General features: G+C 53.1%; 6 protein-coding genes across 6 annotated transcripts; 2 read left to right on the forward strand and 4 right to left on the reverse strand.

Moving 5' to 3' along the window:
* Positions 1–46: 46 nt before the first annotated feature.
* Positions 47–1,978, reverse strand: J4E93_006789 (uncharacterized protein; the record flags this gene model as incomplete). The annotated part of the gene is made up of 2 exons (XM_049344699.1): positions 47–1,288; positions 1,340–1,978. The coding sequence occupies 2 exons, from the start codon at positions 1,976–1,978 to the stop codon at positions 47–49; spliced, it is 1,881 nt and encodes a 626-aa protein (XP_049198353.1).
* Positions 1,979–2,888: 910 nt separating this feature from the next.
* On the reverse strand, positions 2,889–4,175 carry J4E93_006790 (uncharacterized protein; the record flags this gene model as incomplete). The annotated part of the gene is made up of 1 exon (XM_049344700.1): positions 2,889–4,175. The coding sequence occupies one exon, from the start codon at positions 4,173–4,175 to the stop codon at positions 2,889–2,891; it is 1,287 nt and encodes a 428-aa protein (XP_049198354.1).
* A 437-nt stretch (positions 4,176–4,612) lies between these two features.
* Positions 4,613–5,401, reverse strand: J4E93_006791 (uncharacterized protein; the record flags this gene model as incomplete). The annotated part of the gene is made up of 2 exons (XM_049344701.1): positions 4,613–5,108; positions 5,160–5,401. The coding sequence occupies 2 exons, from the start codon at positions 5,399–5,401 to the stop codon at positions 4,613–4,615; spliced, it is 738 nt and encodes a 245-aa protein (XP_049198355.1).
* Positions 5,402–6,079: 678 nt separating this feature from the next.
* Positions 6,080–7,108, reverse strand: J4E93_006792 (uncharacterized protein; the record flags this gene model as incomplete). The annotated part of the gene is made up of 1 exon (XM_049344702.1): positions 6,080–7,108. The coding sequence occupies one exon, from the start codon at positions 7,106–7,108 to the stop codon at positions 6,080–6,082; it is 1,029 nt and encodes a 342-aa protein (XP_049198356.1).
* Positions 7,109–8,060: 952 nt separating this feature from the next.
* J4E93_006793 (uncharacterized protein) lies at positions 8,061–11,687 on the forward strand (the record flags this gene model as incomplete). Its single annotated transcript, XM_049344703.1, has 1 exon — positions 8,061–11,687. The coding sequence occupies one exon, from the start codon at positions 8,061–8,063 to the stop codon at positions 11,685–11,687; it is 3,627 nt and encodes a 1,208-aa protein (XP_049198357.1).
* A 587-nt stretch (positions 11,688–12,274) lies between these two features.
* Positions 12,275–12,778, forward strand: J4E93_006794 (uncharacterized protein; the record flags this gene model as incomplete). The annotated part of the gene is made up of 2 exons (XM_049344704.1): positions 12,275–12,279; positions 12,322–12,778. 2 exons carry the CDS (start codon positions 12,275–12,277, stop codon positions 12,776–12,778), a joined length of 462 nt encoding a protein of 153 aa, XP_049198358.1.
* Positions 12,779–13,201: the final 423 nt, after the last annotated feature.

The raw sequence follows: 13,201 nt of genomic DNA on the forward strand, positions 1-13,201 counted from the left end.
GCTCGGGCTTAGGATGCTGGGTAACTGAGCCGAGTCATCCGCTACTCTACAAAACCTCCAAGTTCGCCTGACTAACGAACCATGTACCGTTGTTAGTATCGATAGTCAGATTCGTCTGCACCGTCTTTCCGCCCTTCAAACTCCCACTCTCCACCATACCACCAGCGACAGGCCTCTGCAGCCTGTTCTCTCCACTCTTGACTGTAAAGTTGGCGATAGGAATCTCCCAGCCATTGCGCGTAACAACAGTCGGCAGACCGAAGAAGTTGGCGGTCATCTCGTCGTGGGTGAAGTGCAGCTCAAAGTAGCCGCGGTAGTAAAGATCCTGCCACTGGAGCTCAGCGTTGGAGGACTGGATGATGGAAGAGTAGTTGTTGGCGGTTGCGAGCGTGATGTTCGCGCCGTAGGGGCAGGGGGATGTGACTGCTGAGCCGGCGAACTCGACACCGATGCTGCCGGCGCCGGTGCTGGAGTCGTAGTCCTTCTCGTCGAGCCAGATTAGGTCGCTGACCCAGGATGCGTGGCTATCACCTGCGAGGAAGATGTTGTTGTTGATGTTGTTGCTGTACAAGTGGTTAAGCGTACGGTTCTTGTTCGACTGGTAACCGTCCCATGCATCGTAGTTCAGCGGGTTGTCCTCTCCGTAGGCAGCGGATTGGTTGACGCGCGAGAAGACGATTTGGGATCCGACAATACGCCATGTTGTGCCACGCTCGGAAGACTCGGAAAGACTGCGGTAAAACCAGTTCTCTTGACGGGAGCCCATCAGAGAGCGGCCGGCATCGTTGGAGATGTCGTGAACGTAGTCGGTGTTCCAGTAGAGATCGGTGATGGAGCGATCGTATTGACGGGTGTCGAGCATCATCAAGTCAACGAGCTTTCCGATGGAGAACGAACGCCAAATGCGCAGATTGTCGTCCATGTCGACTTGACGAATGGGCATCCATTCGAAGTAGGCACGAACAGCGTTCATCTTGCGCTGGTCGACTGAGACACCACCGTCGCGGAGGAATGAGTCTTCAGTGTTATTGAGCTCAGACATGCCGTCACGGTAGGTGTTGTCAGCAACCTCGTGATCGTCCCAAACAGGAATCCATGGGAATTGCTCATGACTAGCAACGAGATCAAGGTCGGTACGGTAAGTCGCGAGCCTCTTTCGGTAGTCGTAAAGAGTAAAGATCTCACGGTCTGGCTGAGGAATGCGGCCAAGCGAGTTGCCCCAGCCGTAATCTCCATTCTTGTATTCGTAGATGTAGTCACCGAGATGAACGACGTAATCAACAGAGTCCTGATTCGACGATTAGCTCAGTAGAAAATATGACCAGTCTTCAGCACGCACCTTGCGAACGGTATTTCCATAAGCATTGAAGAAACCAAATGGGTAGTTTGCACAGCTGTACACGGCAATGCTAACATCGGTGATATCGTCGTCCGCATTTGGCGTGGTCTTTGTACGTCCAAGAGGACTCTTGTTCTCCGAACCGCACACATTGAACTGGTAGTAGTAGTTGGTGTATGGCTTCAAGTTCTTGGCCTCGACTTTGACGGTAAAATCTACATCGGAGCTCGTGAACACCTTTCCGGAGTCGACGACCGTGGAGCAGTTCTTGTTGTCGTAGACCTTGTATTCTACGCATACTGGCGCTTTGGACACTTGGACGTACTTCTCGTTGTCGTGGTCGAAAAGAGGTGCGTAGCCGGTGACCGTGACATTGGACTGCGAGTTGTCGCTTTGAGGAGCGACGCGGGTCCAGAGAATGACGCTGTTGGGGTATGGGTCGCCTGAAGCGACGCCATGGGTGAAGTTCAAGCTGGAGGCAGCATAGCTGCTTGCTGGGTCGTTCCTCTTGACAACCTTGTGGATTGAGACACCCAGGGCAGGGTGATGCTCCGAAGGCGAGCGGTAATTGATGTTCTTCGACCAGCTAGCGCTGGCGATAGATGCCAATGGCAGCAACGAAAGGTATTGAAGCTTCATATTGACAAACGGCTGCTGGAGGACGCCGATCGAACTTGCCAGCCCAAAGCTACCGGCTCTCCGGGCCTTTTTGTAGCTTTCGAGAAGATTGAGCCATTTTCAAGCTTCAGGACTCCAGGCAAGCTACGCCTGGACATTTTTGCGTCTCTACTGCGTCATGCCTGCAGGAACAGACGTTCACGGAATGCAACATCCCAATCACAGCTCGTGGAGCCAGCATGCTGCCATGTCGGTAGCGTTGACACGGGATGGTGGGATTAACGGTAGCGGGGCGAACATCGCAATGTAGGGAAGGTGAAGATGCAACCTAGTAGTTAGTCGTCATCAGCAGAAACACAGTTGTTCTGATTTGCTGCGTTCCCGGGCTATAGTTGAGATGCAGTACGGCGCGACGCACATGTCTGGGTGCTCTGCGCCTATTGGTCGCTACGAGCCGAAGCGGGTAGCTTGCACTAGAGTGAGAAAGGTTCAGCAATACTTCACTGGGTCGACTTGGATGAATGTAGCAGGTGCATATGTAGATCGGAAACGATAAAAAAATGGTGTCTACCGAGGTAACGTTTCGATAAGTGATGGTTAGGACGCGGAGGCGGTGTCGAAGGTCGGAGTAGAAAGCTCCGTGAGGTTTCGCTTCGGAGCAGGCAGCCAGCATGCTCCGAAACAAGACTGCGCCTTCCTTCAAAACTCTCATCCCCGTGCTGACGATCACGAAAAGAGCACTCGGAGCACCCTTTTACGTATGATTCGTATAGAATGCAGAAGGTTTGGCTGTTCATGACAAGCTGCGCTTCAAGCCTTTCCTCCGTCGGTCCTCCTCTAACGGCGTGTACTCGTCTCTGGATCATCACCGCACCACAAACGAAGAAGGGAATGCACCTTCGGCCCAGCCTACTGGGTGTCTTTGACAACCCTACACAAACAGTTTATAAACCCAATACCCCATATACACAACCACCTTAGCCAACCCCCTCCCCCACGCCGGCACCTGCTCCTCCGCCTGCCAAAGCACCCACGTCTCAATACTCGTCCTCGGCGCCCCAGGCGTAAACAACATCGCATTCTTCGCGCCCTCGGTACGCCGCTGTGCAGCATGCGCATGCCCAAACATGCTCTTCTCATACCCCTCTACATACCGTCCCAGCGCCTCCACCTGATCAACACCCTCGCCGCCGGCGGAGCTACATGAACTGTACGCAACAATCTGCTCAGTAAGAACCATGGCGTCGTAAAACGCCGTGTTAACGCCAATTCCCGCAAACGGCGTCATGACGTGCGCTGCGTCGCCTAGGAGCGTGATACCGGGTTTGTGTGGCCAGGTGAAGCCTACGGGGAGTTCGTAGAGGTTTCTCCATACGAGTCCTGTTGTCGCTTTTTCGACTGCGTCGAGGAGCCGAGGTGACCAATCGTGCAGCTCCTTTCTCAACACTGCTTTCGCTGCTTCGACGTCGTTTTGAGCGTCGAAACCGCATGTTTGGGCAAAATCCTCGGGGTGCTGGCCGTAGTAGGCGACGTAGATGGAGGAGTCGGAGAGTTGTTGTATGGAGAGCGATTTTCCGTCGGAGTAGGCGAAGACGCTGCCTCTGTTTACGAAATTGTATAGGTCTGGTGCGGCGGTTGAGGCGTTGGGTATGTACATTGTCCAGCCGCCTAGACCAGCGTAGTACGGCTTCTCTGATGTTAAGAGGTTGCGTGTCTTGCTGAAAGCGCCGTCGCAACCTACGATCAAGTCGAAGCCGTCTAGCACCTCACCGTTCGCGAAACACAGACATAGTCCTGAAGTGCTTTCTTCAACGCGCGAGAGCTTGTAGCCCCAGCGAACAGTGTCATGAGGTAAGCTCTCTATGAGCATTCTCCTCAGATCTGCACGATCGATTTCTGGTGCGTCTCCTGGGCTCAGCTTCCCGTCTGCTGTCTTGCGTCCACCTCTTCTCAACCATGTCGTGAGGTTTTTATCGGTGACAAGCAGACTCTCGCCGTCGTAGCGAGCATACTTTTGGAACTCGTCCCACAGGCCTGCTAGTTTTATTGCAGCGAGACCTGTGTTGGCGCGCAAGTCTAAGGTGCCGCCTTGCGAACGGTAACTGATGGAAGCTTCTGCTTCGAAGATGGTGGTGCTGCAGTCGCATTGGGTGAGTAGTAGGCGTGCGAGCATGCAGCCGCCGGGGCCTGCGCCAATGATTGCGATTTTTGGTGCCATATTTTTGTTGCTGTTTGATGTAGTATTGCAGGACGAGGTTGATGATCAGCGCTGGTATGGTTCTTTCATCTCCACCTGCAGCTTGGCTGAGGAGCTTCTTAAGGCTTGTTGAAGCTTACCTGTCAGGCCTCCAGTGACGCTGTCGCATTGCGCACCGGGTTAGGTTAGACGATGCTAACGGTGGCTGCCTCGTGTAACGTGGAGCAGGAACGTCAGTTCTCAGAAGCGAGACGAGGAAGAGCGGCCCGCGATACCATCCTCCAAGTCGAGCAAGAAGTGTAGATACCACAATAGAACGCAAGAAGCCAGAGCAATGTTTTGATCATTGTATGTACAGTGCGCGAGAGAAGTATGTGCAGAGTAAGACGTAGGTATGTACAAGAAGAGCTGCCTATGTGCATCTACACGGTTTCCAATAAAGCAAGAGCGGGATGCATCTAGCTCATGCTCAAGCTGTACTCAGTAACAGTAAGCTTCGCCTTGCTACCAGAGAAAGGCTCAGTGCCAGCTCCAACACTTGTCAAGATCTGGCTGCTGGGCATACCATGCTTGCCAGTAACCTCCTTGACAAACTCCATCAAATCGCCATTGAAGCTGTTGATCTGCTTCTCGGCAACAAAGCTGAACACATTCATTTGGCCGTTCTTGCCGTTGTACAACTTCCAGCTGTTGCCAGCCAGAGTGACGGTAGCAATGGGGCTGCCAGTGGCGGAAATGGGACCAGCGCCTCCGAGAGCACCGACCCAGATCATGATCTCGTACTCGGGGTCACCGCCAGCTTTGGAGGAGGTGAAAAGGTCGTAGGAGACGTTTGCGATGAGGTCGTCGCCGGCGTAGGACCATTTCCAGACTGAGGGGAGGGATTTGATAGATGAGAGGGCCTTCTGGGTAATTTTGGTTACGACGTTGGCGTAGGACTTAACGTGTCCGGGGCTGGAGGAGATGTTAGTATGAGTTTGGTGGTAGACAGAGAGAAGGACGTACCCGCCAGCCCAGGACCATGAAGTGTGCCACTTGAGGGTCCTGCCACTGAGACCATCAACGCCGGTGCATTGGGAACCGGATGTGGCGTCGGCTTGGCCCCAGAGGTTGTTGTAAACGGTGTAGTCACCGGTCACGGCGCTGTCCCATTGGCCGCAGTAGTCTGCACGCTTCTGGATGGTAGCGGTGGGGATAGCGAGGGCGAGAGATGCCGTGCTGGCGATGAGGAGTGCGCTGAACTTCATATTGATAGACGGTAATAGTGAAAATGAGTGTGGTAGCCTATTCGTTATTTGGAGTGAGGGTAGTAGACTTGGGAAGCTGTAGATCAAGTTTAAGTACAACGTCAGACATCGTACGAGCTAAGAAATAGAAAGAGGAGAACGTGCTCACGGAGTATCTGTGTTCGTAGTCGACCCCGTTGTTTCGAAGGAATGAACATGTCAAGCAAGCTATTCCCGAAATAGACACTACTCCTCTCAAGGATGTCCCATGGTCAGGCCGTAGACTTGTCGATCATCAGAGAAAGGTGGGAGGGCCACTTGACACATTGGTGGATTTGGCTGGTAGTATAGTATTGATGGAGCTGACGGAAGAACCTCAGAAGCTGATCAGCAGCTAGTTGTCGAAAGACGATGTTCTTCGTGATGTGCATCGATTTTGCGATGCGTCGGGAATGCTCCGCGCAGCCGGACCCCTGTCCGTCAAGTCAAGCTTCCCCACAAGTCATTCCGTGCGCCTGAAACATTTCGCCGATGCTTGATGAGGGCAATATAAACGTCGGTGAGACTAAGGAATAGGGCTACGGTAATTTTCCGACGCTCATGCGGGTCTAGACATGACTTCAGCTTCATGTTTTCTAATCATTTCGGACGAACGATTCTTCGACCACGAGCGATCTGAGGAATTCCATGTCGGCTTCATTACCGGTATCGCAGAAGGACTTCATTGTCGGCTGGAGTTGTAAGCGACGAACAAATGCGTATGGCTCGAAAGCGACTCACGGTGCCCATATCGCCCTTCCTGTCCACCTTCCAAGCATTGCCCGATTGACGAATCTCGTGTTGTACGTAAAAGGGCTCCGGCTCTGATGTTTTCCAGAACCCGGTGAGCTTCCTAGTAACTTTCCGGATTGTCTCTCCTACTGCAGGCGTAACGGGTGCATCCAGCCAGGGCTGAACATTTTCCCACTTCTTGTCAGGCAAATCCCATCTACCACCCTCGGATGCCTGCATGAGGACGTCCACACTGAGTTCCTCGACGTTAGGAAAATACTGGAGGATCCGGCTGATGGCAATTGAGGCAGCATTGGGCCTCGCTGCCTCACCAGGGTTGATGCGAGCATTCCCGCGTTTATCGATGAACACCTGCGGACCACCATTCCACCAGTCGTATCCGGGCCAAATAGCAAGCCTGAGTTTCTTAGTCCTGCCGATAATTGGAAGTAGAGCAAGGAAACGAGGCGACATCTCTTCGCGCGTGGGGACGTAGTAACCGTGAGCCCCGCGTAGCTGGCGCTGGACCTCCACTGTAATACGCAGAGCGTCATCGTCGCAGGCACGCTCTGTTTCTTCGGCAAATTCGGTTCCGAGCCTCTCAGCCACGACCCAACTCAAGGGCTGCTCCTCCGAGTCTGGCGTTGTTGGAGTGACCTTTGACAGCAGAAGACGGTGTTCTAGACACTCTTCTCGTAGCTGCCGACACGTTGCTAGGACGTTTGGAGGTGGACGGGAAGGGAGATAGATGCGTGTATCTACATATGTATCCATGGGTATTTGACGCGATCTGTACAAATGCTGGGTGTCCTTTATCGAAGTCGATGTATAGACGTACTGCGGTAGGATCAGGTAGCCAAGAATCTCGTCGCGCAACTCGCGCGGCAGAGCAAGAAGTGGTGAAGCATGATTGAAGGATCGCATGATTTCAATAGATTGCGAATTGGCGCTGGACATTGGTGGTTGAGAATGTGAGGGTCGTACGTCTCGCCGGGCAGGCGGTTTATGCTGTAGCCTTGCGGAGCGGATTTCCGCGCTCCGCACCTGGTCTATGAGGGTGGCGGTGGCACGCCTGATCAGAGCAGAGTCCAGTTCCTTTTCTTTCTTACTACTGATTGTCTAGTCTTCCCAGACACAGATTTTCTCTAATGGAATAATTGGTATTTGACAGATAGATGCCGGGACGTGCGCATCGATCGACACCCACTGAGACACAGGGCAGGAGCGGAAGACGGGGTTAATCAAGTGAACAACACGGCGCGATGCTGAAAAGAGCTGTAAACGGTAAAGATGCTATAACATTAGGAGCACTGAGAGAGGATCTTGCTGCCAGGGGTAATGTCGGCCGTGGCGCAAATGCGGAGACCTGGGGATGGTTCGCAGAGCGGGATGACATCGTGCATGGGCTCGGCGGGGCGCGTTTGCGGCTCCAGCACAAACAACTTCTTGGGCTTGAGCTTGTGATTGAAGCATGCAACACCACCGCATGCCGCCGTGCCGAACCTCCCTCTCGTCGCGACATGCATACTGATCTCTTTGAGTCATCTCACTAATAGACACTCTGGTACAGAAACATCCGCCGGTTCCCAATAGCCTGCCGTCGCGGCTCAATGGGCGCAGTGTTGTATTACCGCTGTACCGCGTGCCCTTCGGAAGCTACCTGGAGTCCCGAGACGTTGTAGATCGCCCAACCTCGAAAGAAGCGGTCTGGCTCAGTCACGAGATCATGGCGAACAACGAAGGCAGGCGCAGTATAACCCAAAGGCTGACGCCATGGTGGGCGTTGCGCTCGAACGAAGCCGCGCCCGAGGATGGGGAAGGTGAGAGCAGCGGAACCCAAACAAACGCTCCTGCCCAGGTACGGCAAACCTCATACGCACCTTCTGCCGTTACGGCACGCCGCACGTGCATGCCGACAGCAACATCTGCTTTTGGCAGGCATGAGGCCATCATTACCCCTTCGCTCCTGCCATACGCTGACACGCAACAGCCCGCGACCCTCTTTGCTAGCCCTACGCCCTCCCCACGTCCCGAAGCCGCGAACAACGCGCCCAACATATACCAGCCTCTCATTCATCAATACTTCGCAAACCCAGGAGCGACATCTTACCGAGGCTCCTCATCACGCGGCCGCGCAAACAGATACAGCGTCGCCCCACGTGGACGGCGAAGGCAGCATCCTCGTTTCGCTCACTCGCTGTACAACCCTACACCTCAAGCACCAGAAGGCGAAGGCGAGAGTTCAACCTCGGAAAGTCCGTACGACCACGAGCTTGCGATTGCCTTACACTTGGACCTGTTGGAAGACGCCGAGAGGTTTGGAGACGAGGATTTGGGTGATTCGGGCATATACGATCACCGTGAAAGTGATTCCGGTGCCCACTCCCGGCGCGTTCACTTCACCGACGGCGACTGGGACGACGAAGCAGACCGAATTCCAGTTGGTGCACCAGCTCCCTTTGGAGACTCCTCGTCACCCGCGAACAATCTCCACTATACTTTCAACTACTCACATCGCCCCATCATGCCCGGCCCTTCGAAGCGCTCGCGCGATAGCTATGAGAGCCCAGAGGAAAAGGCCATCACACACGTCCTGAACTTCAGAGGTGCTGTCAGTGCCATGCTATACAACAGCATCAGCCCCAACCCTCAAGCGAACGATATTTGGCCCGAATGCCGCAGTTCCACAAAACTACCCGCCAAATACTATCTGCTCGACCAGAGCAAACTGCTCGCATCTGATCAGGATCCAAAGCATCCCCCCTCCAAGAAAAGTGGAAAGAAGGCAGTAAAGACTGCAAGGAATGAGGAGTCGCGTGACACTCTTCCTAGTCCCTCGGTCGGGCGCCCGGAATGGAAGCTGCCGGTTGAGCTTGTAGAGATGATCGCTGAACACCTCAACCGCGACGACATAAAATCACTACGTCTTGTAAGCCGCGAGATGAACAAAACGGTCTCGCAGGTCATCTTCCGGACAGTGGTTGTTCCCTTCAATACCGAGATCTACGGCATGCTAGCACAAGAGCACAAGCCTGACCTTAAGGGCAAAAAGCGCGCACGAATCGAGCAACCCAGCTACTTATGGAAGAACGCAAACGGCGATGAAGTATACAATGGTCATGGCCTCGACGTCTTCCGCGGCTTCGGTGAACACATCAAGAAGTTCGGCATGAGCTTTGAAGTCAACGAAGAATCGCTTTCCATGCCGCCCGTCAAGTCACTGACGGAGAAAAAGACAAGCTTTTGGGGAAACTACGACTGGCCACATGAAGAGTATCGTCGCTTCGATACTGTCGCTGGACTCGAAAATGCCGCTGATGAAACACCGCGGATGAAAACAGCATTTTCAGAGCTTAAAAGTGTCAGGGAACTGGCGCTTTCCATTGATAGCGGTTTAGGATGGCTGAACGGACCGGACAGATCTATTCGAGCACGTGTCTTGCAAAGGCCATCTCGCGTCTTTGGCACTGCCAAAGCCATCCCAGATCGTAGAGCCCAGGCCCAACAGGAGCTTTGGAATCACATTGAAGCATGCCATCAGAACGCTGGTAGTGATGTTAGACTGGCCACACTATACAGGATGGATGGTCAAGTTCCTCTTTCCGAGCTGAAGGAGGCCAACAATCTAGCAGATGAGCAACCACAGATGCCCTACTTAGATCCTCAGCTTCTCCATGCTGCAACTCCTTATGAAACTGGCGACGTTCCTGTTCCTAGTAGTTTCGACGACCCGTATGTTCTGGAGCGCTTTGTGTCAGCCGCACCACCTTCAGGTACAGGTATTCTGTTCTCATCAAGTAAAATGCCATCGGAAGGAGCGCACCTTGTGAACCCTGTCATACCCGCCAATCTCACCAAGGCGCAAAAAGAATGGCTATTGGAGACTGAGTGGGCCCAACGAGCTTTCATGTCTTCGTACATGCTCTCTATCATCGACAACCCGACCACGTTCCAATACGTGCATACGCTGAACATTTCCGGGCTCTCCGATCGTTACCTCCCAATGCTAAATCGTTCGGATTTCTGGGACGCACTACCAGAACTCCACAACGTTACCATCATGGTGATCCCATGCTGGCGAACTGTGCAAAAGGACGAGACCTGCTTCGTTGACGCGCCAAAGATTAGCCCCACACAAAGCCACGGTGTACTATTCGACCTACTCCGCCATCATGTTGCTGGTCGAGCGAACATCCGTCACCTAAAAGTTGGTTTTGTCACTGGAGGCGAACATGCTGAGGGACTCTACGCGAGGAACAAACTGCTATTCCCTGCTCCCGTAATGGATATACGAGGTCGTTCAGAGAATCCTCCTTCTATCCACCCCACGGTGCTGGTCGCAACTGATGCAGCTCTTGTGAGGGCAGGTTTGCTTCAGTTCCCTCATGTAGAACAACTCGTGCTGAACAATTGCTGGATTACGCCACCAGCTTTGCGCGAATTCGTCAAGATGCACGATCGGTACAAGCTGCAGACTTTGGTACTGGATTCGGTGTCACTTACGGGCGTGCTGCGTCCTCACGCCAACCCGAACCATGCAGTCCCGCAACCAGCGGCATTTCACAACATAATGCCGCCTCATCTTCCGGTAGGTGCACTATTTGGCGCTGTTGGTGCCCAGGGTCCGCAATTAGCGCCAAACCAGCAGCAGACCCTCCAGGCTTATATCCAGGCGCTTCAAGCGCAACTTCAACAACTGCAGGCCCACGCTGGAGCTGTTCAAAACAATAATATAGCGGCCTTACATAACCAACTGCAACAGCAGATCGGACAGGTGCCCAACAACCCAGGACAACAAGCACATAATCAAGCTCAACCTCAAGGTCAAGGACAAGCACCAGCTCAAGTTCAACCTCAAGGCCAACCCCAAGCTCCGGTGCAGCCAAACCAGCAGGTTCAAGCAATCGCTCAACAGCATATCAATTTCGCCACTGTGGCCCAGCTCGCTCAACAGGTCCATCAATTGCACACGCAGTTACTTCTGGGACAGCAGCCTCAACCTATTCCTGCGTTAGCAAACAATCCAGTTCCAGGTGACGCTCAGTCTGTACTCAAGGCACAGCCCCGCGAGGGCTGTTGGATGGATATCATTGATCAAATCTCACCCGGCACCAATCTCTCCGACTTCGGATCTGAGCATTCCAAGGCCGACAGCGAGCGCACTACCTCACTGCGAACAATTGAGTTTGTTTCATGCGGTTATGCTAAGCTGTCTAACACAGCTTTCGATCAATCTGATGTCGATCCTCTTGGTATGGCTGCCCACTGGCGCAACCAGATGCTCGGTAAGCGAATTGTCGCTCTTGCGCCCGCTATGCTGAGCGCCAAGTGGGGCCACCTGGGTGACATTGTGCAAGAGATCGACCCATCTGAGCTGGCTGCACTCGATGCGGCCTGGGACTTGAAAACCGGCTGGGAAGACGCTGAAGCAGCTCGCGCCGCTGAGTTTGATGGCATGCTTGCTGGTGGTACAGGGCGTTTTACAGGCACCATACGGCATTCGGATAGGGTGGCTGATGAGGCTTCTGCGAGTTAGTGGAATGCTTTTGGACACCCTGATCTCATTGCGTGTATGCTGACATGTCTCCCAGATGTTTCTGAACTTTCCGCCCGGTTTCAGTGGCTTGGTATGTGATGGGAGTACTGATGAAGCTGTAAGATACTACAGGTGGGGTGCTTCTTTGGAGTCTAGGGTATACTGTCAGTGGACTAGGCCACTTTTTCGAATGTGTTTACTAGCGGTATGAGTATTGTAAATCTGGTGTCAGCCGTGCGACGAGAAGGTGTCTCGATTAGACAGGGGTCCGTGTACAGCGGCTTTAGTTGATGTACAGTAACACAATCAAAAGTAATTCATACTCAACTGCTCTCTTTAGGCACACTATCAAGCAAACGCAGAACAGTTCCACATTTCACTCGGCATTGAAGTGAATTGTATGGTGCGCTTAAATATAGCCCTTTGTATGCTTTGGTGAAAGTGCTCAAAGAAATCTACATTAACGCTGTACCATGCGTTCCCAAGTCTATCACTCAACTGAAACACTATAGTGGCTCTTCCCTTTTCTCCAACCCGCAAGGTCACAATTACACCTTGCCTAACACACCTTCAACACACCAACAACCATGTCGTTCCAAATCCACATCATCGCGGACATCAAACCCACACAAAGCGGACCCGATCCACGTCCTACCACCGAGTCCTGGGACCACTACATGGCACGATTAGGCCTTCCAGCCAACGCGAAACCGCTCGACTTTCCAGATGAAGCAGCGAGATACGATACCAGTGTGACAGTTGCAGAGGACTATGCTGCGCATTTGAAGGCTCGGAGGGAGATGTTGAGGGAGAGGGCGGCGAGGGCTAGGGCGAAGGCGGTGAAAGAGAAGGAGGAGGAGGAAGAAAAGGAAAAGCTGGAGGCTGAGGCGGAAGAAGCGAGGGTGCGGAGGTATGAGGAGGAGGAGGAAGAAGAAGAAGGGGACGCAAATGCGGAAGGTGCGAGTAAAGGCAGTGGTACTATTGTCGCGGATAGGGAGGGTATTGAGGTGTCAAAGCGACGAAATATCTTTGGTAGGCTGAAGTCGTATCTAGGACGGAGGGTATTTGGGAAATGTAGGAAGGAAGCTTGAGCACCTAAGTCACAAGATGAGACACTTTCGATATGTCGCAGAATCAAGGAACAGTCTATTGTGCACAACATGTCTTATCATTTGGTCTATGTGCTGAACACATACTCAAGACTCACATCCTTTATGAAGTAAGACAATATTGACGCTCTGAACTTACATGGGACTTATATCTATAACGCATGATCTACCATCACAGCAACACCATCATCACCACATTTCCACCGTCGCCACCGCCATCCTTCCTTCCACTCGCCAAAACACCAACACACCCACTTCACCATGGCATCCTACTCCATATCCTCCTTCCCCCTATCCGCATTCCCCACAGACCTCATCTCGCACCTCGCAACCCTCACCAACAGCGCCCTCGACGGCATCGTTGCCACTATATTCACCTACTACACACACCGCACCGACACAGAA

This window comes from Alternaria ventricosa (assembly GCF_023758065.1).
Source record: "Alternaria ventricosa strain BMP 2768 chromosome Unknown scaffold_11, whole genome shotgun sequence".
NCBI lineage: Eukaryota > Fungi > Ascomycota > Dothideomycetes > Pleosporales > Pleosporaceae > Alternaria > Alternaria ventricosa.